The 13938-nt window shown below is 37.3% G+C and overlaps 1 protein-coding gene across 1 annotated transcript in view; it reads left to right on the forward strand.

Annotated features, from left to right (window-relative positions):
* The first annotated feature begins 6094 nt into the window (after positions 1–6094).
* Positions 6095–13938, forward strand: part of LOC149798964 (uncharacterized) — a 43826-nt gene continuing 35982 nt past the window's right edge. Inside the window, exons 1-5 of the mRNA XM_089958112.1 lie at positions 6095–6145; positions 6646–6763; positions 7090–7321; positions 7635–8163; positions 8485–8671. Coding sequence (XP_089814238.1) covers positions 6143–6145; positions 6646–6763; positions 7090–7321; positions 7635–8163; positions 8485–8671 — 1069 coding nt within the window. The 5' untranslated portion in view covers positions 6095–6142. The remainder of the gene's footprint in view (positions 6146–6645; positions 6764–7089; positions 7322–7634; positions 8164–8484; positions 8672–13938) is intronic.

Consider the following 13938-nt stretch of genomic DNA (forward strand, 5'->3'; position numbering starts at 1 on the left):
GCTGTTGCTGTTTGGAGTTTTTTCATCTGACCCGGGGTCAGAGTTACGCTGACGTGTTCGTATGGCATATTAATAATCGTTTAATCTAAATTTAGAAATCTTCGATTTTGTTACATTTTCTCAACAGGAGCGTCGATGATTCTCATTCTACCGCTGATTCCTTCCAAGATCATTGTTCTATCGCTGAGAATCACCGCGATCGCTTTATATAAATTATTTCCCGTGCGAATTCTTGCCTTGAAATGGATATCAACGACGGATTGTTTTACCAAATCGAGATGTTCCAGGGAAAAGTAATAGATAGGATAAAGTTTATTAAAATCCAGCTGTGATATTTGCAATCCGGTATCGATATTTTGATCGCGACCCATGAAACTTAGCAAGCGATGATACGCGCGAGCTGTCGAATAATTTTCAAAATTAATTGATATTTCCTCTGATGGTTCTTGTTGGCCATTTACTCTTAGAGACACATTTGTTGCGTGGATACTATCAAATATCATGTGGCTGTATAATTGATGATACCTTCTTGTGTGCAAAAAAGCGATAAAGATATGCCTAGGTGCAGAGGTACCTTGCTGCGATGCAATACGCCAGGTAAAATCACCATCAATATCGGTATTTATGGAATCTGTTGTTGTTGTCAGCCATGACATGACAGATTTACCGCCTTGGTTCATGAACGATAATAATTTTTCTTCCTCGATTATTGATGGAGTTATCGCTGGCATCCACAAGGTAAATTTAAGTAATTTTACCTGGCCGGCATTTGCGAGATCGGCATTGGCATCTATCACGTTAGTATTGTAATTGATAGCACCTTCTCGCCAGATAGCATCATCGCTATTTCCTTTTCTGACAAATGTTACGGTGTGTTTTGCTCCGAAGATAATTTTCCTGAAATGCCTGCAAAATCCGAATATATGGGATAACGGAATAGCACAAGAGAATCTTCTGCGATTTCCTTCTAGCATAAGTTTTCGCGTGGCAAATCCGAGATTATAATCAGTATTATTACTAATAATTATATTTTCGACATCAGCGTCAGCATTATTAGCGTGATTTCTCGGTCTCCCGACGTTGTGCTGCCTACTATCGGGACGATCAGAATTATCTTTGGCAAACATCATACTAGGGCCAGCTGATCTAGTAAAATCATCCGAGTATCTAGCTAGGCCTATTATCGTCGTTGCTAAGTCAACATCATTAGTAATTGACTCAATCTCTCTTCCGTCGATCATATAAGTGGCACTCTTGAATAATGCCATAATGCCGTTGTTAACAAATCCGACTCTAAAATTTGCTCCATAGGCTGTATTATCTGCTTTAATAACTTCCCCGACAACTTCGATATATGCCTCAGATGGGAGAAAATATCTTGTTGTATCGTGAACTTGAATTTCCAAGCGATTTCCAGTATTTGGTTCAACTGCATCGTATGAGAAATACTGGAAATCCCGCACGGATGTATCTCTACCTACAGGCTCGTCCATGTCGAACACTTCATTTGACACTTGTGCGAACATTTATTAATAAGAATTTCATCTAAAACGAAGACCGCTACCCGATATGAAGCTTGTGTTCGCGACTTCCTGTGCTAGATTTGTGTTAGCAACTTCCTGTGCTAGCTCATTTATTTTTTTATTTGCTGCGTCGTTTATAGCTTTACTGACCTCGGGGGGCATTTCGCTGGTGCTAGGTAATTTGACGGGCTGCTTTTTTTTACGCGTTAAATTTGATATTTTACCTCTGACAAAATCGAAGCCTTTAGTGGCCAAATTACCAATACCAGAAACGACAGTCTCGCCGATCTTTCCTATTGCTTTTGACGCGAATTGCTTAGCTGCGGGTCCTATTTTAGGGACTACTCGCGTGACGAAACTTTTAACGATGTCGCCGAGTCCATTGCCGTGAATATATTTGTATACAGGCAATCGAGAGTTAACTATGCGGACCTGTCTAGGTCTGCGCTGATGTTTGTGAATAATCATGTTATTTCAATTGTGTTGTTTTAATCGATGAGTTCATCGACGAGTTCCTTGTAAATGTAAGAGTCGATGACACCGCCGCGGAATAATCGCTGACAAATATCTGAGGCCTCGTTGATTATTTCACGAGAATTGTTTCCGGCTCGCTTTCCTCCTATTAATATTTCAAGTCGAGATACGTCGTTGACGACGCTGTCAGGGCAAACGGTATATCCGCTTCCTATTTTAGAATTTTGTGGTGGTGGGGTACCTGGTCTAGGATAAGGATCCCCTGGTACCCCGCTAGGATGTTGTGGAAACGATCTTCTTCTTCCAAGTGTTTCTTGATATTCATCGAGCTCCTTTTTAAAATTTGAATATCCGATATCGAATAAATCCATCGGTTTTCCCAAACTACCAAAATAAATTAACTGCGGCCATGTTCCTGGTCCAAACGAATCAATGTACTCTTCTTTCACGAATATTTTTTTATTTTCTGGAGAATAATCCGCAGCTATAATTAATCTTGTAAAATTATCTTTGAGCATATCGATATTGTCTTCTCTCAAATAAATATTAGCGGGTTTAGTATAATCAACTTTTCCTCTTAAACGAGATTCAATTTCTTCCTCAGTTAATTTTTCTTCCAATTCCTGTGGTTGAATATCTTCTTCTTGTGGTTGAATATCTTCCTCCTGTGGTTGAATATCTTCTTTTAATTTTGCTTTTCTTTTCCGTGAAGATTTAGCCTTTTCTTCTTTCTCCTGTCGTCTTTTTCCTTTCGCTTGTTGCTTTTCTTCTTTCGTTTGTTGCTTTTCTTCTTTCGCTTGTTGCACATTATAATTATACGTTTCCTTTGCGGCTGTTAAAAATCTTCTGTAATATGGATCCGTTTCTCTCGCCTGTGATTTTCCCGTGTAAACTTTATATAACATATTATACCAATTTTTACGGTTTGCGTATCTTTTTTTTCCTTCATCAGTCAGATATTCTCTTCGACCATCAAAATAATCTTCCGCAAATTGACCAAATTGATCTATATTACTATACAACGTCGAGAGCGGCTGTGATATTATTTCCCATCCCGCCTCGGTGAAATTTCCTCTTAAATCCTCGAGATGGAACGCTTTTTTTCCTACTCCAGGTTTTCTTACTCCAGGTTTTCCTTCTCCAGGTTTTCCTTTACTTATTTTAAAACCAATTGCAGGTTTTCCTCCTCCTGGTTGTTGCCCGCGTTGTTGTGCTAGTATTGCTAATCGTTCCGGTAATACTCGTGAATGTTCCTCGATACCTTTCAACATGGGATAAATTCCACTTTTCATGATATCCTTATCTTTTTTCTCACCATATACGACTCGCTCGGTTGTTTCGGTAACTGGCTTTAACCATTTTGACGATATCTCGGTAATTCCAAATTCTGTGTCTTCGTGTGCTCGGACATTTTTCTTATATAATTCTTTTGCCGGGATAAGTTTCTTTACCGCCGCTAATTGTTCTCGCGCTAATCTAGCAGAATGAGGCTCTCCAACTGTGCTAGTTTTCTGACTCATATTATTTTCAAGTATATTATTTTAATGCGACGTAAAATTGGCCAAAGCAGCCCAACGTTGCAACAAAAAAAATCCCTTCATTTATTTTTCCTGTCTCGAACGCTATATTTACTAACACACCGGCGCGACCACCCGATGCACTTGGTCTGAAATGCATGAAAATTAGCTTCCGTAGAAGGCGTTATTTTTTAATTCTGAGGCTTCTACGGAGAAAGTTCGTGTAGGAAGGTTTATTTTGGCTGGACGCACTGGTCTGTTCAACTTCCCTGCTGCTTACATATACATCCATCCGATTGTTAGGCTTACGTCAACAGCCAAATGAAGGTCATGAAGGTCAACTTCGAATTACACTAGTGGTATGATTAGGCCACATACTAGTATATCGGTCACAGGCAAGAAACTCATACATATTTTGTCCAATCGTATCATTAGCGCATATTCACGTTGTTATTTCCAGTGATTAATCTTTGGGCGAGAAGACATGACATCGCCGTATACAATAAAATATACAGAGCATAAAATGTCTTATCATATTGATTACTACTTAAAGGTAGACCTGAGACCCCCGTACCACTTAACTCTAAATTATTAAATATCATTATTTATGTAGTATCTGAAAATTTCTACCCTATGCGATCAACGGATGGCAAGATATTTATTTTAAATGTACATGTCATGAATATTCTCCGTAAATCAAGTACAACTTCGGCAGTTTCCGTGATCTCAGGCAGTGTGACGTCACAAGAGGAACCCGACATTGTAAGGAACCATTGTTGTACCGTTGTCAAGCGTGAAGCGTCTCTGTATTGCATTTTGATTGCGTGTATTTCTAATTATGGGAAAGAGGTGTATCGTTGGTGGATGTAACAATACACCAAAAGATGGTGTTTCATTGCACTTGTTTCCTTCGGACATTAAATATAAAGGACTTTGGTCCCGGTTTGTGCGGCTGACAAGAGCGGATTGGACAGAGCCTTCAAAACATGCCACAATCTGTACACAGGTGCTCGACGCGAGCTTGATGTTAAGAAAAAAATAATAATCTAAAGGAAGAAAAATTATACAGAGTGACAAAAATACCTTAGATTACCCCGATGACCCGTTCTGACATACGACCCTCTCTAACATAATATATAAGAGAGAAGGTACGGAACTTCCAAATACTTCGCTCCACCCATGACCCTCGATTTCCTTCTGCTATTTCCGTCTGTAAAGGCACACGACCATACTATTTGGCTTGTTTTACTTCTGAGATATTTTTCTATCCATCAAGCCATCATTGACTTTTCTGCGTTGTACCAAACTGAAGTTACTGGCTCCGAAACGTGCGATTTTCGCGAAGTTTTGCTTTGTGGACACTTCTGTGCTCATCCGAAAACCGGTGACAACAGCGATATTGACAATGTTTTTAACTCTATGGTGCATACCTTCTTGAATTACAGAACAGCGGTAGATGTAAAAGTAAGTTTTTTACTTACCATTAACTCGATTCAACTTTAGGAATCCTGTTCTATGCACGTATTATACATTGTCTTCTTCACTGCACAACACATCGTATACATGCATCTCTATTTTCAAAATAGGCGGCACTAACGTCAACTCCGAAATATGATTGGCTCAAAAGGTTATTCTTATTATCATAGGAGCACGGAAGTGTCCACAAAGGAAAACTTCGCGAAAATCGCATGTTTCGCAGCCCGTAACTTCAGTTTGGTACAACGCAGAAAAGACAATGATGGCTTGATGGATAGAAAAATATCTCAGAAGTAAAACAAGCCATATAGCATGGTCGCGTGCCTTTACAGACGGAAATAGCAGAAGGAAATCAAGGGTCATGGGTGGAGCGAAGTATTTGGAAGTTCCGTACCTTCTCTCTTATATATTATGATAGAGAGGGTCGTATGTCAGAACGGGTCATCGGGGTAATGTAGGGTATTTTTGTCACTCTGTATGATTTTTTTTTCCTTTAGATTATTATTTTTTTCTTAACATCAAGCTCGCGTCGAGCACCTGTGAATCTGTAATGAGCATTTTCAACCCGATTCTTTTGGGCCCAATCAGAGCTTGATGGCAACGTTTGGAATAAAGAGAAAAGCTACTCTTCTCCATGACGCAGTACCATCCATTATGCCACGAGCAAAGCGTGCTCATAGCCCTGATGTGGATGAAAGCCACCCACCCACCACAACCAATAGTTCAGGCCAGACACCCAAGTGCCCGAGATCGGCATACAAGAAGAGGGAGAGAGAACGGGTAATATAGTATCTCTAACTTTTGCAAATTGTCTTCTTTTTATTTAATTGCTTTATGAATGATTCTTTTTCATGTTAGTGTACATGTGTGAGTGTGTGTGAGAGAGAGAGAGAGAGAGGGAGAGAATAGGCTGTCACACATTCATATGGACAGGTTTCATTGGTGTAATAGTGAGGTGGAAAATATTTTATATAAATGTATGTAATAGCTTCTTCATGTAAAGTTTCACATGACAATTGCATCAGTATTATGCTTGGCAGTATAACATCAGCTAAATTTTTCTTTCAGACATTACAGGATGTTATGGCTACATGAACAAGTTCAGTAGCAGAAGATGAGGCAGAGAATGGAACTGCTTTTTCTGACCCAGATATGGTAGGTTTCACTTAGCAAGATTGTAAGCACTGCAGAGCATTCAATAATCAGGAAGAAATAGATGTTTTTAAAAAAATTGGGTATTAATTTTTTTACCAACAAATATTGAATTTGATTAATGCAAATATATGACAAAATTGTCACACACTTCAGTAATGTGTGCATTTCTATTAAATCATTATCCCACCCATGTGATTTGGTACTATTGTACTTTTTTCCTACAATGATGCATGTCCTAAAGTTGACAGATTGTTATTTGAATATTAAGTTATCTAAGTATTTTTCCTTAAATAAAGTTTTGGGTAAAATGTCATAAAAGTAATATATAGAAATACACAACTTGAAAATATAGTAACTTCTATTGCATTATAAACCCAGTGTCACAGTCTAGCAGTGGTGGAAAGGAGGTCAGGGGGGTGGGCAGGATATTTACTTGGTTGAAATTAGACTGTAGTCATCCATGGTAGTTGCTATACTTGATTCTTTCTAAAATTTTCCAGACATATGATGCCTGTGACTCAAGGGTGAAAACAGTAACAACTGGTTGTCAGACGTCACTCAGACCAAAGAGAAAATCTGCTAGGACCCAGTACAGTGGACCAAGGAAAGTTGACAAAGGTAATGGAGATGATTGATGGTCTAGATCTTAAATTGACCACAATGTGGCCCAGCAGTGTTGATTTACCTTTAGTTTTATGAAAGCCTGACTTTATACCAAAGAGGCATCACTTTAAGCTCATTGCTCACTGTAATCCGACTTAATGGATATTCTTTTATAACTAATTAATTTCTACATGTGTGCATAACAATTATAATACCAACAGCAATATATATATATATATATATATATATATATATATATATATATATATATATATATATATATATATATACACACACACACACAATTCGAGTATAAGTAAATATTTTTATATTTTTCTCAGGTTTACAGGTCCTGTTTAAACCCAAAGTAAGGAGCTGCGGTACCCAAACTGATAACCCTAATAACACGGATGAACCACATCACACAACAGTTACTGTGGATGACTTGAATACCTCTTCGACATCCGAGTCCAGTGAAATAACAGTCAACCTCAGCGATTCAATGGACTCCTCCTATGCTGCTACCAGTTCAAGAAATTCATCGTGGCAGAGCAGCTTTAATGAGGATCAGGGGCAAGTACAATGATGCCTGTGTAATACAGTCACCAGCCCACCTTTAGTATTGGCAACATCTAGCTATATTATAAAAGTGGCCTCGATATTGAGGTTCATTTATATGAATAATTTCATTTTACAACAGATGTGGTTTTCTTGTACAGGGGACTGTCGTTTTAACAATTTCAAAATCTAGAGAGAAAAGGAAGCATAGTTCAGCATTTATGTCATAGGACTAATTATGAATTTTTAGTATTTCTATTTTTATTTGCAATTTCCCTTGCTGTACATGAAGTCCCTATCATACAAGAAATGTTTATTTTTCTTACAGACAAAGGTCAACTCATCAAGAAAAGAAGTTTTTAGTAGCAGAGAGTGCTCTCCTAAGCCTATTCAGTATGTGTGTTAACTGTGGAAATGAAGCTCAAGGAAATATTAATCACAGAATGGGAACTTTCATTAATATTGTCCAGAAATGTGACTTTTGTAACCACAAAAGATCATGGAATAGCCAGCCCTTCGTTGGATCCATTCCAGCTGGAAACCTACAGCTTTCAGCTGCTATTTTGTTTGCTGGAGCCATTCCGTTACAAGCCATGAGGATTTTTGAATTCCTGAAAATGGCCCATATCAACATGGACACTTTCTATATGCACCAAAGGTACTACCTCCAGCCAACAATTACACATTTTTGGAAGCAAAAGCAAGAGAGTTACTTTGAGGAGGTGAGGCTTGGTGGTGGTGGTATTGTTGTAGCTGGAGATGGTTGTGCTGACTCACCTGGTCATTCTGCCAAGTTTGGAATTTATTCTACTGTGGATGTCAATACTGGGAAAGTAGTCAATATGGAAATTGTGCAGGTAATCAGCTTTACTAATATATTATCATATACAGGGTCTATTTCAATAGGGTAGAGGGTGAATGTTATACATGTAATAAAGTAGTCAGGCAAAAGTATATAATTTGTTCAGTCTTCAAAAGAACTTATTATTCCTCAACATATTTATGTTTTATTTTGGGAGCTGTGGTCTAGTGTTGGACTTGGTTGCAGATTCATTACCAGCCAGTGTCAACTGCCTCGACGTGTCATTGGGGAAGTGAATTACTTCTAGTTTCCTCTGCATGTTATAGCGAAAGTTTTAATTGGCTTTTAAATTAACAAAATCTGTTTTTTCTTACAGAGCAATGAAGTCCATAACAGTTATCATATGGAGTTAGAGGGCCTTAAGCGCACAAATGATATTTTACAGGAGAATGGAATTCACATTGAGTCCATCATCACAGACAGGCACACACAAGTCAGCAAGTGGGTGAAGGAGAATTTATCTGACTGCACCCACTACTATGACATTTGGCACTGTGCTAAGGGTAAATATATTTCATTTTTATTAATGGCAATATTTGGAGATTATGTACGTAAACATTTGACAAATTTAGACAACTTGATATATAAAATGGGGGTAGAGAAAATAAAATCACCCGTTTGTTCATTGTTCAGGTGACAATAGAACCAGAATCAAACATTGTAAATCAAGCAAAACTGCCCCAATTTGTTGTTCAAAAAGTCACTTTTTTGTAAGAATGCTGGGTAATATCTAAATGTGTACCTATTCGTGGTCATTTTCAGTGTGAACCAGTGTCTGAGTGCAGAACTCGGTCATTGTATATAACATGTAACGTCTCATTCAAGCTAATTCTTGCATAACATCAAAGAAGGGTTTAGAATGTATTGAAACAAGAACGCATACTATCTGAAAAAGAAAGTAATCCAGCCAAAGCAAATTATATAAAAGAACAGCAAACATTTATTAACCAATGGAACGACGTGATTGTCAGTCTATTACTTTAACCTGAGATACAAGATGAAAGTCGATAATGAAGACTTCGTAAGTTATTCAATAGCAGAGTATCTGAAGAGAAAAAAGTACCCATGTGTTTAACGCAAAATGAAAATGCATTTTCTAATTCTCCAATTCATTCATGTACAAAATAAAATAATTTTAGTTTAATATCAAGACTAATATTCTTTATATTCAAAAATAGTTTTCTAAACGTACTATGCATTCCAAGGTACACTATATTGCGAGTTTCCTCTGAACCATGCCACCACATTTTTGATATTTGGACATTTATGTTGGTGTGTAGGGTCAGAGTCCATTCCCTATCGAAACGTTGGTATTCGCCGACAACATTTGGTGTCGGCATGGGGTAGCCACTTACTAGCCGGCCCAACAAACTTTAAAGACCTTTCATCAAGAGATACCTGCATGAAATCGATAGGAATGTGATTTATTTTCTTAGAAATTGTGATCATAGATTTCGTCATGTCCTTAATCCGCTGACAGTCGAGAAGAAAGTACATCGTTTCTGAAATTTTACCTGGATCTGGCCCTTTGCATTCCTAGTCGCGTGACTACACAACTCATGCAACCTACATGTCAATGACATCAGAGGTCATACAGTCACGTGATATCAACAATAGCCATTTCAAGTGTGCTTGAAAACAAATCGAACATATAAATAAAAGTCGCGTAATTTTTATATAAAAATGAAAAAACAAAAACTTCTCAAAATATTTATTCTGAAAAAAACGGCCGAAATTCTGTAAATGTTGCAGCAACTTAAAGAAAACCAGATTCAATGTCAATGTGGTAGTCACGTGACACCAACAAAAATATCACTGACACGTGCACGGTGCTGCTTTAAAACGGTTATCCCTGCTGCGATACCGACAGGTTTCTGGTCGTTGTTTTCAGATTAAATATGTTGATAATTAAGTGTGCATTATATTTATTTACAAACATTAAGTGACCTATATAATATGTCCAAATTCTAAGTACAGCAACTTTGGAAATTTGTTTATTGTCGATATCACGTGACTATTTGACCTCTGATGTCAATAGACATGTAGAATGCAAGATTAGTATAGTTATGTGACTCAAATGCAAATGAGGAGATCCGGGTCACATTTAAGCAACGACGTACTTTCGACTCGTCTGTCAGCGGATTAAAGATATGACGAATGCTATGATCACGATTTTTGAGACAATAAATAATATTCCTATCGATTTCATGCAGGTATATCTCGATGAAGGTGTCGGCGAATTCCAACTTTTCGATAGGGAATGGACTCTGAATCTATACCCCAACATAAATGTCCAAATATCAAAAATGGGATGACAAGGGTCCAAGGAAACTCGGAATAAGCACACTACTAAAAAGTTGCCTTAGAAGGAGAATACAAATCTGCATAAAATACATGTTTCTTATTAAACTCAAAACAAATATTACAAACTAGAGCAAACATACTCTCCTTTGTATGCTAGTGTATAATGCATTTTCAAAGAGTGAGAAAATACCAAATGTAGAGAATTAAAAAAATGTAATGAGATAGACTCAGCTTCTAGACAGCAAACTGATAACAATGAACGACCTAGATACATAGATGTAATAACATACGCAAGCTCTTGTCGATTACTACTACTACTATCTATCTATCTATCTATCTATCTATCTATCTATATATCTATCTATCTATCTATCTCTGTGTCTGCGTGTGTGTTTATTCACTAGAAAATGACGGAGAACGACTCTGTTGCACGGACAAATTTCTTGTTAAGTTACTGATTAACAAAACGACAGTAAAATAGGTTTAACACAATAAAACTAGCAAGTGTTGCATCTATATATTTTCACAACTTCTTTTTGTCGCTTAATTGGCCAAAATGACCAACCATTTTTTTCCAAACCGTGTCAATGCATGCCGTTATCTTGGAAGCCTATCTTAATGTCTACCAGTTATATAACAACGTCTAATTCCGTTCAAAATATGTAAATGTAGGATATCAAGTACGTGCTGGAATGGACATAAATATATATCCCAAATTAAAGCGATTTTGATGTGGTATGGAAGTATGTGATCAGCGCTATGCGTATGTATGTATGTATGTATGTATGTACGTATGTATAAGGGTAAAAATTTATGTCGATCTATAAAGAGCAAATTAATTTGGGCAAGAGAACAATTACTTAGATTTATGGGGACAGGTGCGTGTTAAATCGCTATACTGCAATGCTTTTTAATGTCTGTGTCGTGAGATGAAGTGATTATTAATTAAGCCTTCGTTTATTAAACCGTCAGACAGACTGGAAGGAAAAGGTAAACTTCGATCTTTGTATCGAAAATGTCAGAGTTGAGATTGACCAGTCTCAGTTATTTGGGAATCTAGACGTCAGGCTGACCACAATTTTGGCGCCCGGTTATAAACGGCAGTAGATATATTTAATCCTGATTGGTTACGCTAAATAAGGGGCATGTTTCCCACACGAAAGTTCTTGGGTTTATGTGCCCCATCGCAAACGTTTAGTCTACGTTTTCCTGCAAGAGGAAACAATATAGGAGACCCCAATATTGAATTTAGAAGAAATTCTCTCGTAAAACATTTATCCGAGGGACCGGATATCTGGAAAGTCAACGGACACATGTCTGGTGGTAGAAACGAGGAAAGCTTGAAAACACAAGGTATTTGCGTTAATCTCATGTAATTCGTTGATACCAATATAATGATATGCTTGAATTTATTTGCTTATATTTTCGTGAATTTATTTGATTAAATCCGTAGATCAATTTTCTTCATATGAATATAACTATGATTGAGTCCATCTATCTGAATTCGTACAATTATCTTCTTTATATAAGTTTGATGAATTGTTTGAATTTGTCGTCTTGATTGTTATAGGAAGAATCAGGTATTCTAAGGATTTCATGGAATACTTTATTTGATATGAGTTACGAGAATCCGTGTGAATTCTCCGATCTTAGATGATTTCACGTATGATAAATACTTGAGTGCCATTGAATGAAATTAACGTTGTTAAGCAGTGAAGTGAGATTTCATGTATGCTAAAGACTTGAATGCAAGTATTCGCTGAAAATAACGTAGTTAACCAGATAATGAATTTCATTCAGTCATTTGTGTAACTGAGACGGGAACGGAACTGTTATGTCTCGTGTGATGGTAATGTGAGTCAGTGATGAAATAACCGTTAGGAAGTATATAATCTTAATGTACTAGGTTTGTTTATGGTCTGCATGTTTGGCTTGACCAGATAGCTTTTGGTATCTGCTTGAATTCCGATAGGATGATATTTGACATAACGAAACGGGAGTAATGATTTATTCCCAACAGGATATCTGACAGAAGATTTCGATTGCTTCTCTGTTTATTTTGAAAGGGGAAATAGCTCCACTGACGTATCCATGTACTTACTTATCCAAGTATCTACGTACTTACGTATCCACCTACCCACACAAAGTTTGAGGGCCGAAAGAGGCGAGACAATAGAGAGTTTGGAGAAGACAAAAAGCGAAAGGACCAAGAAGAACAGCCACACTGAAGTTGGAGTGAACCGGAAATAAGCAGGTTATGAAGTTGTAAAAGGCAATGATTCGATTGTTCACTCGAATCTATGATGAACCAATTCGGCTGTTTATATAAGTATATTTGTGTTTGAAATTCGGTGAATTATTTATTTAAGAAGAGAAGTGTATCTTCCAAATGTAACGTATTATCACAGTTGTTTATGTAATTGATTAAACTGTTGTATTTCATGTACGGGGGCTCTTGTCATTCTGCTCTATATATCTGCTCAGATCTCTATTTATTCCATCTAAAAGTTTCACACTTGATATTACTATTTACTCGATCCGGGCCACAACACCGAGGGATATCACCCTCTAGATAATGATAACCAAATAAATCGGACACCTTGTAAGAAGGTACAATCCATCAATCAACACCACCAATCACTCAACCAACAACCACCCACAGTAGGTATGTATGTATCTCTCTCTCTCTGTCTCTGTCTCTCTCTCTCTCTCTCAACCATTAACAATATATGTAAAACAAGGAATTCATACGTGCATGTAAGTAAAAGTCCCTGGTAAATTAATATAACATAGAAACAACTAAATGTATCTACATTACCTTGCCATCCACAACTCCAAGACAAAATTTCTTCAGAATAACCAAAGGTACCTCTTTAGTTGCATGGACAAAATTTCCACAAAATGCAAGTCTATTATGACCTTCCCCGCGACAATCCATGATCGGAATAATTTTACCTTTCTATGCCTATACCGTAAATGGATCATAGTCCTACCGCTTTAGAACCCACACACCATACATATACATCCATCCGATTGTTAGGCTTACGTCAACAGCCAAATGAAGGTCATGAAGGTCAACTTCGAATTACACTAGTGGTATGATTAGGCCACGTACTAGTATATCGGTCACAGGCAAGAAACTCATACATATTTTGTCCAATCGTATCATTAGCGCATATTCACGTGGTTATTTCCAGTGATTAATCTTTGGGCGAGAAGACATGATATCTCCGTATATGGGGTGAATCTAGTGGGGTGAACGAGGGAATTTGTATTTATTTATGACACTTGTTGTACCTGGATCAGGCGACCGGCATTGTCCATAACTACCCACATCGAACAGCAAAATGAATGAAAACAAAATGAATGGTTTTATACGATTATATAATTCTTAATGTGCCACTTGGCGATCAAAAATGATAGATTTACTTAATCAATTTAAAGAAATTGCAAAAGATCTACCTGC

Source organism: Sinohyriopsis cumingii, chromosome 5 (assembly GCF_028554795.1).
Source record: "Sinohyriopsis cumingii isolate HCF-2022 chromosome 5, ASM2855479v2, whole genome shotgun sequence".
In the NCBI taxonomy this organism is placed as follows: domain Eukaryota; kingdom Metazoa; phylum Mollusca; class Bivalvia; order Unionida; family Unionidae; genus Sinohyriopsis; species Sinohyriopsis cumingii.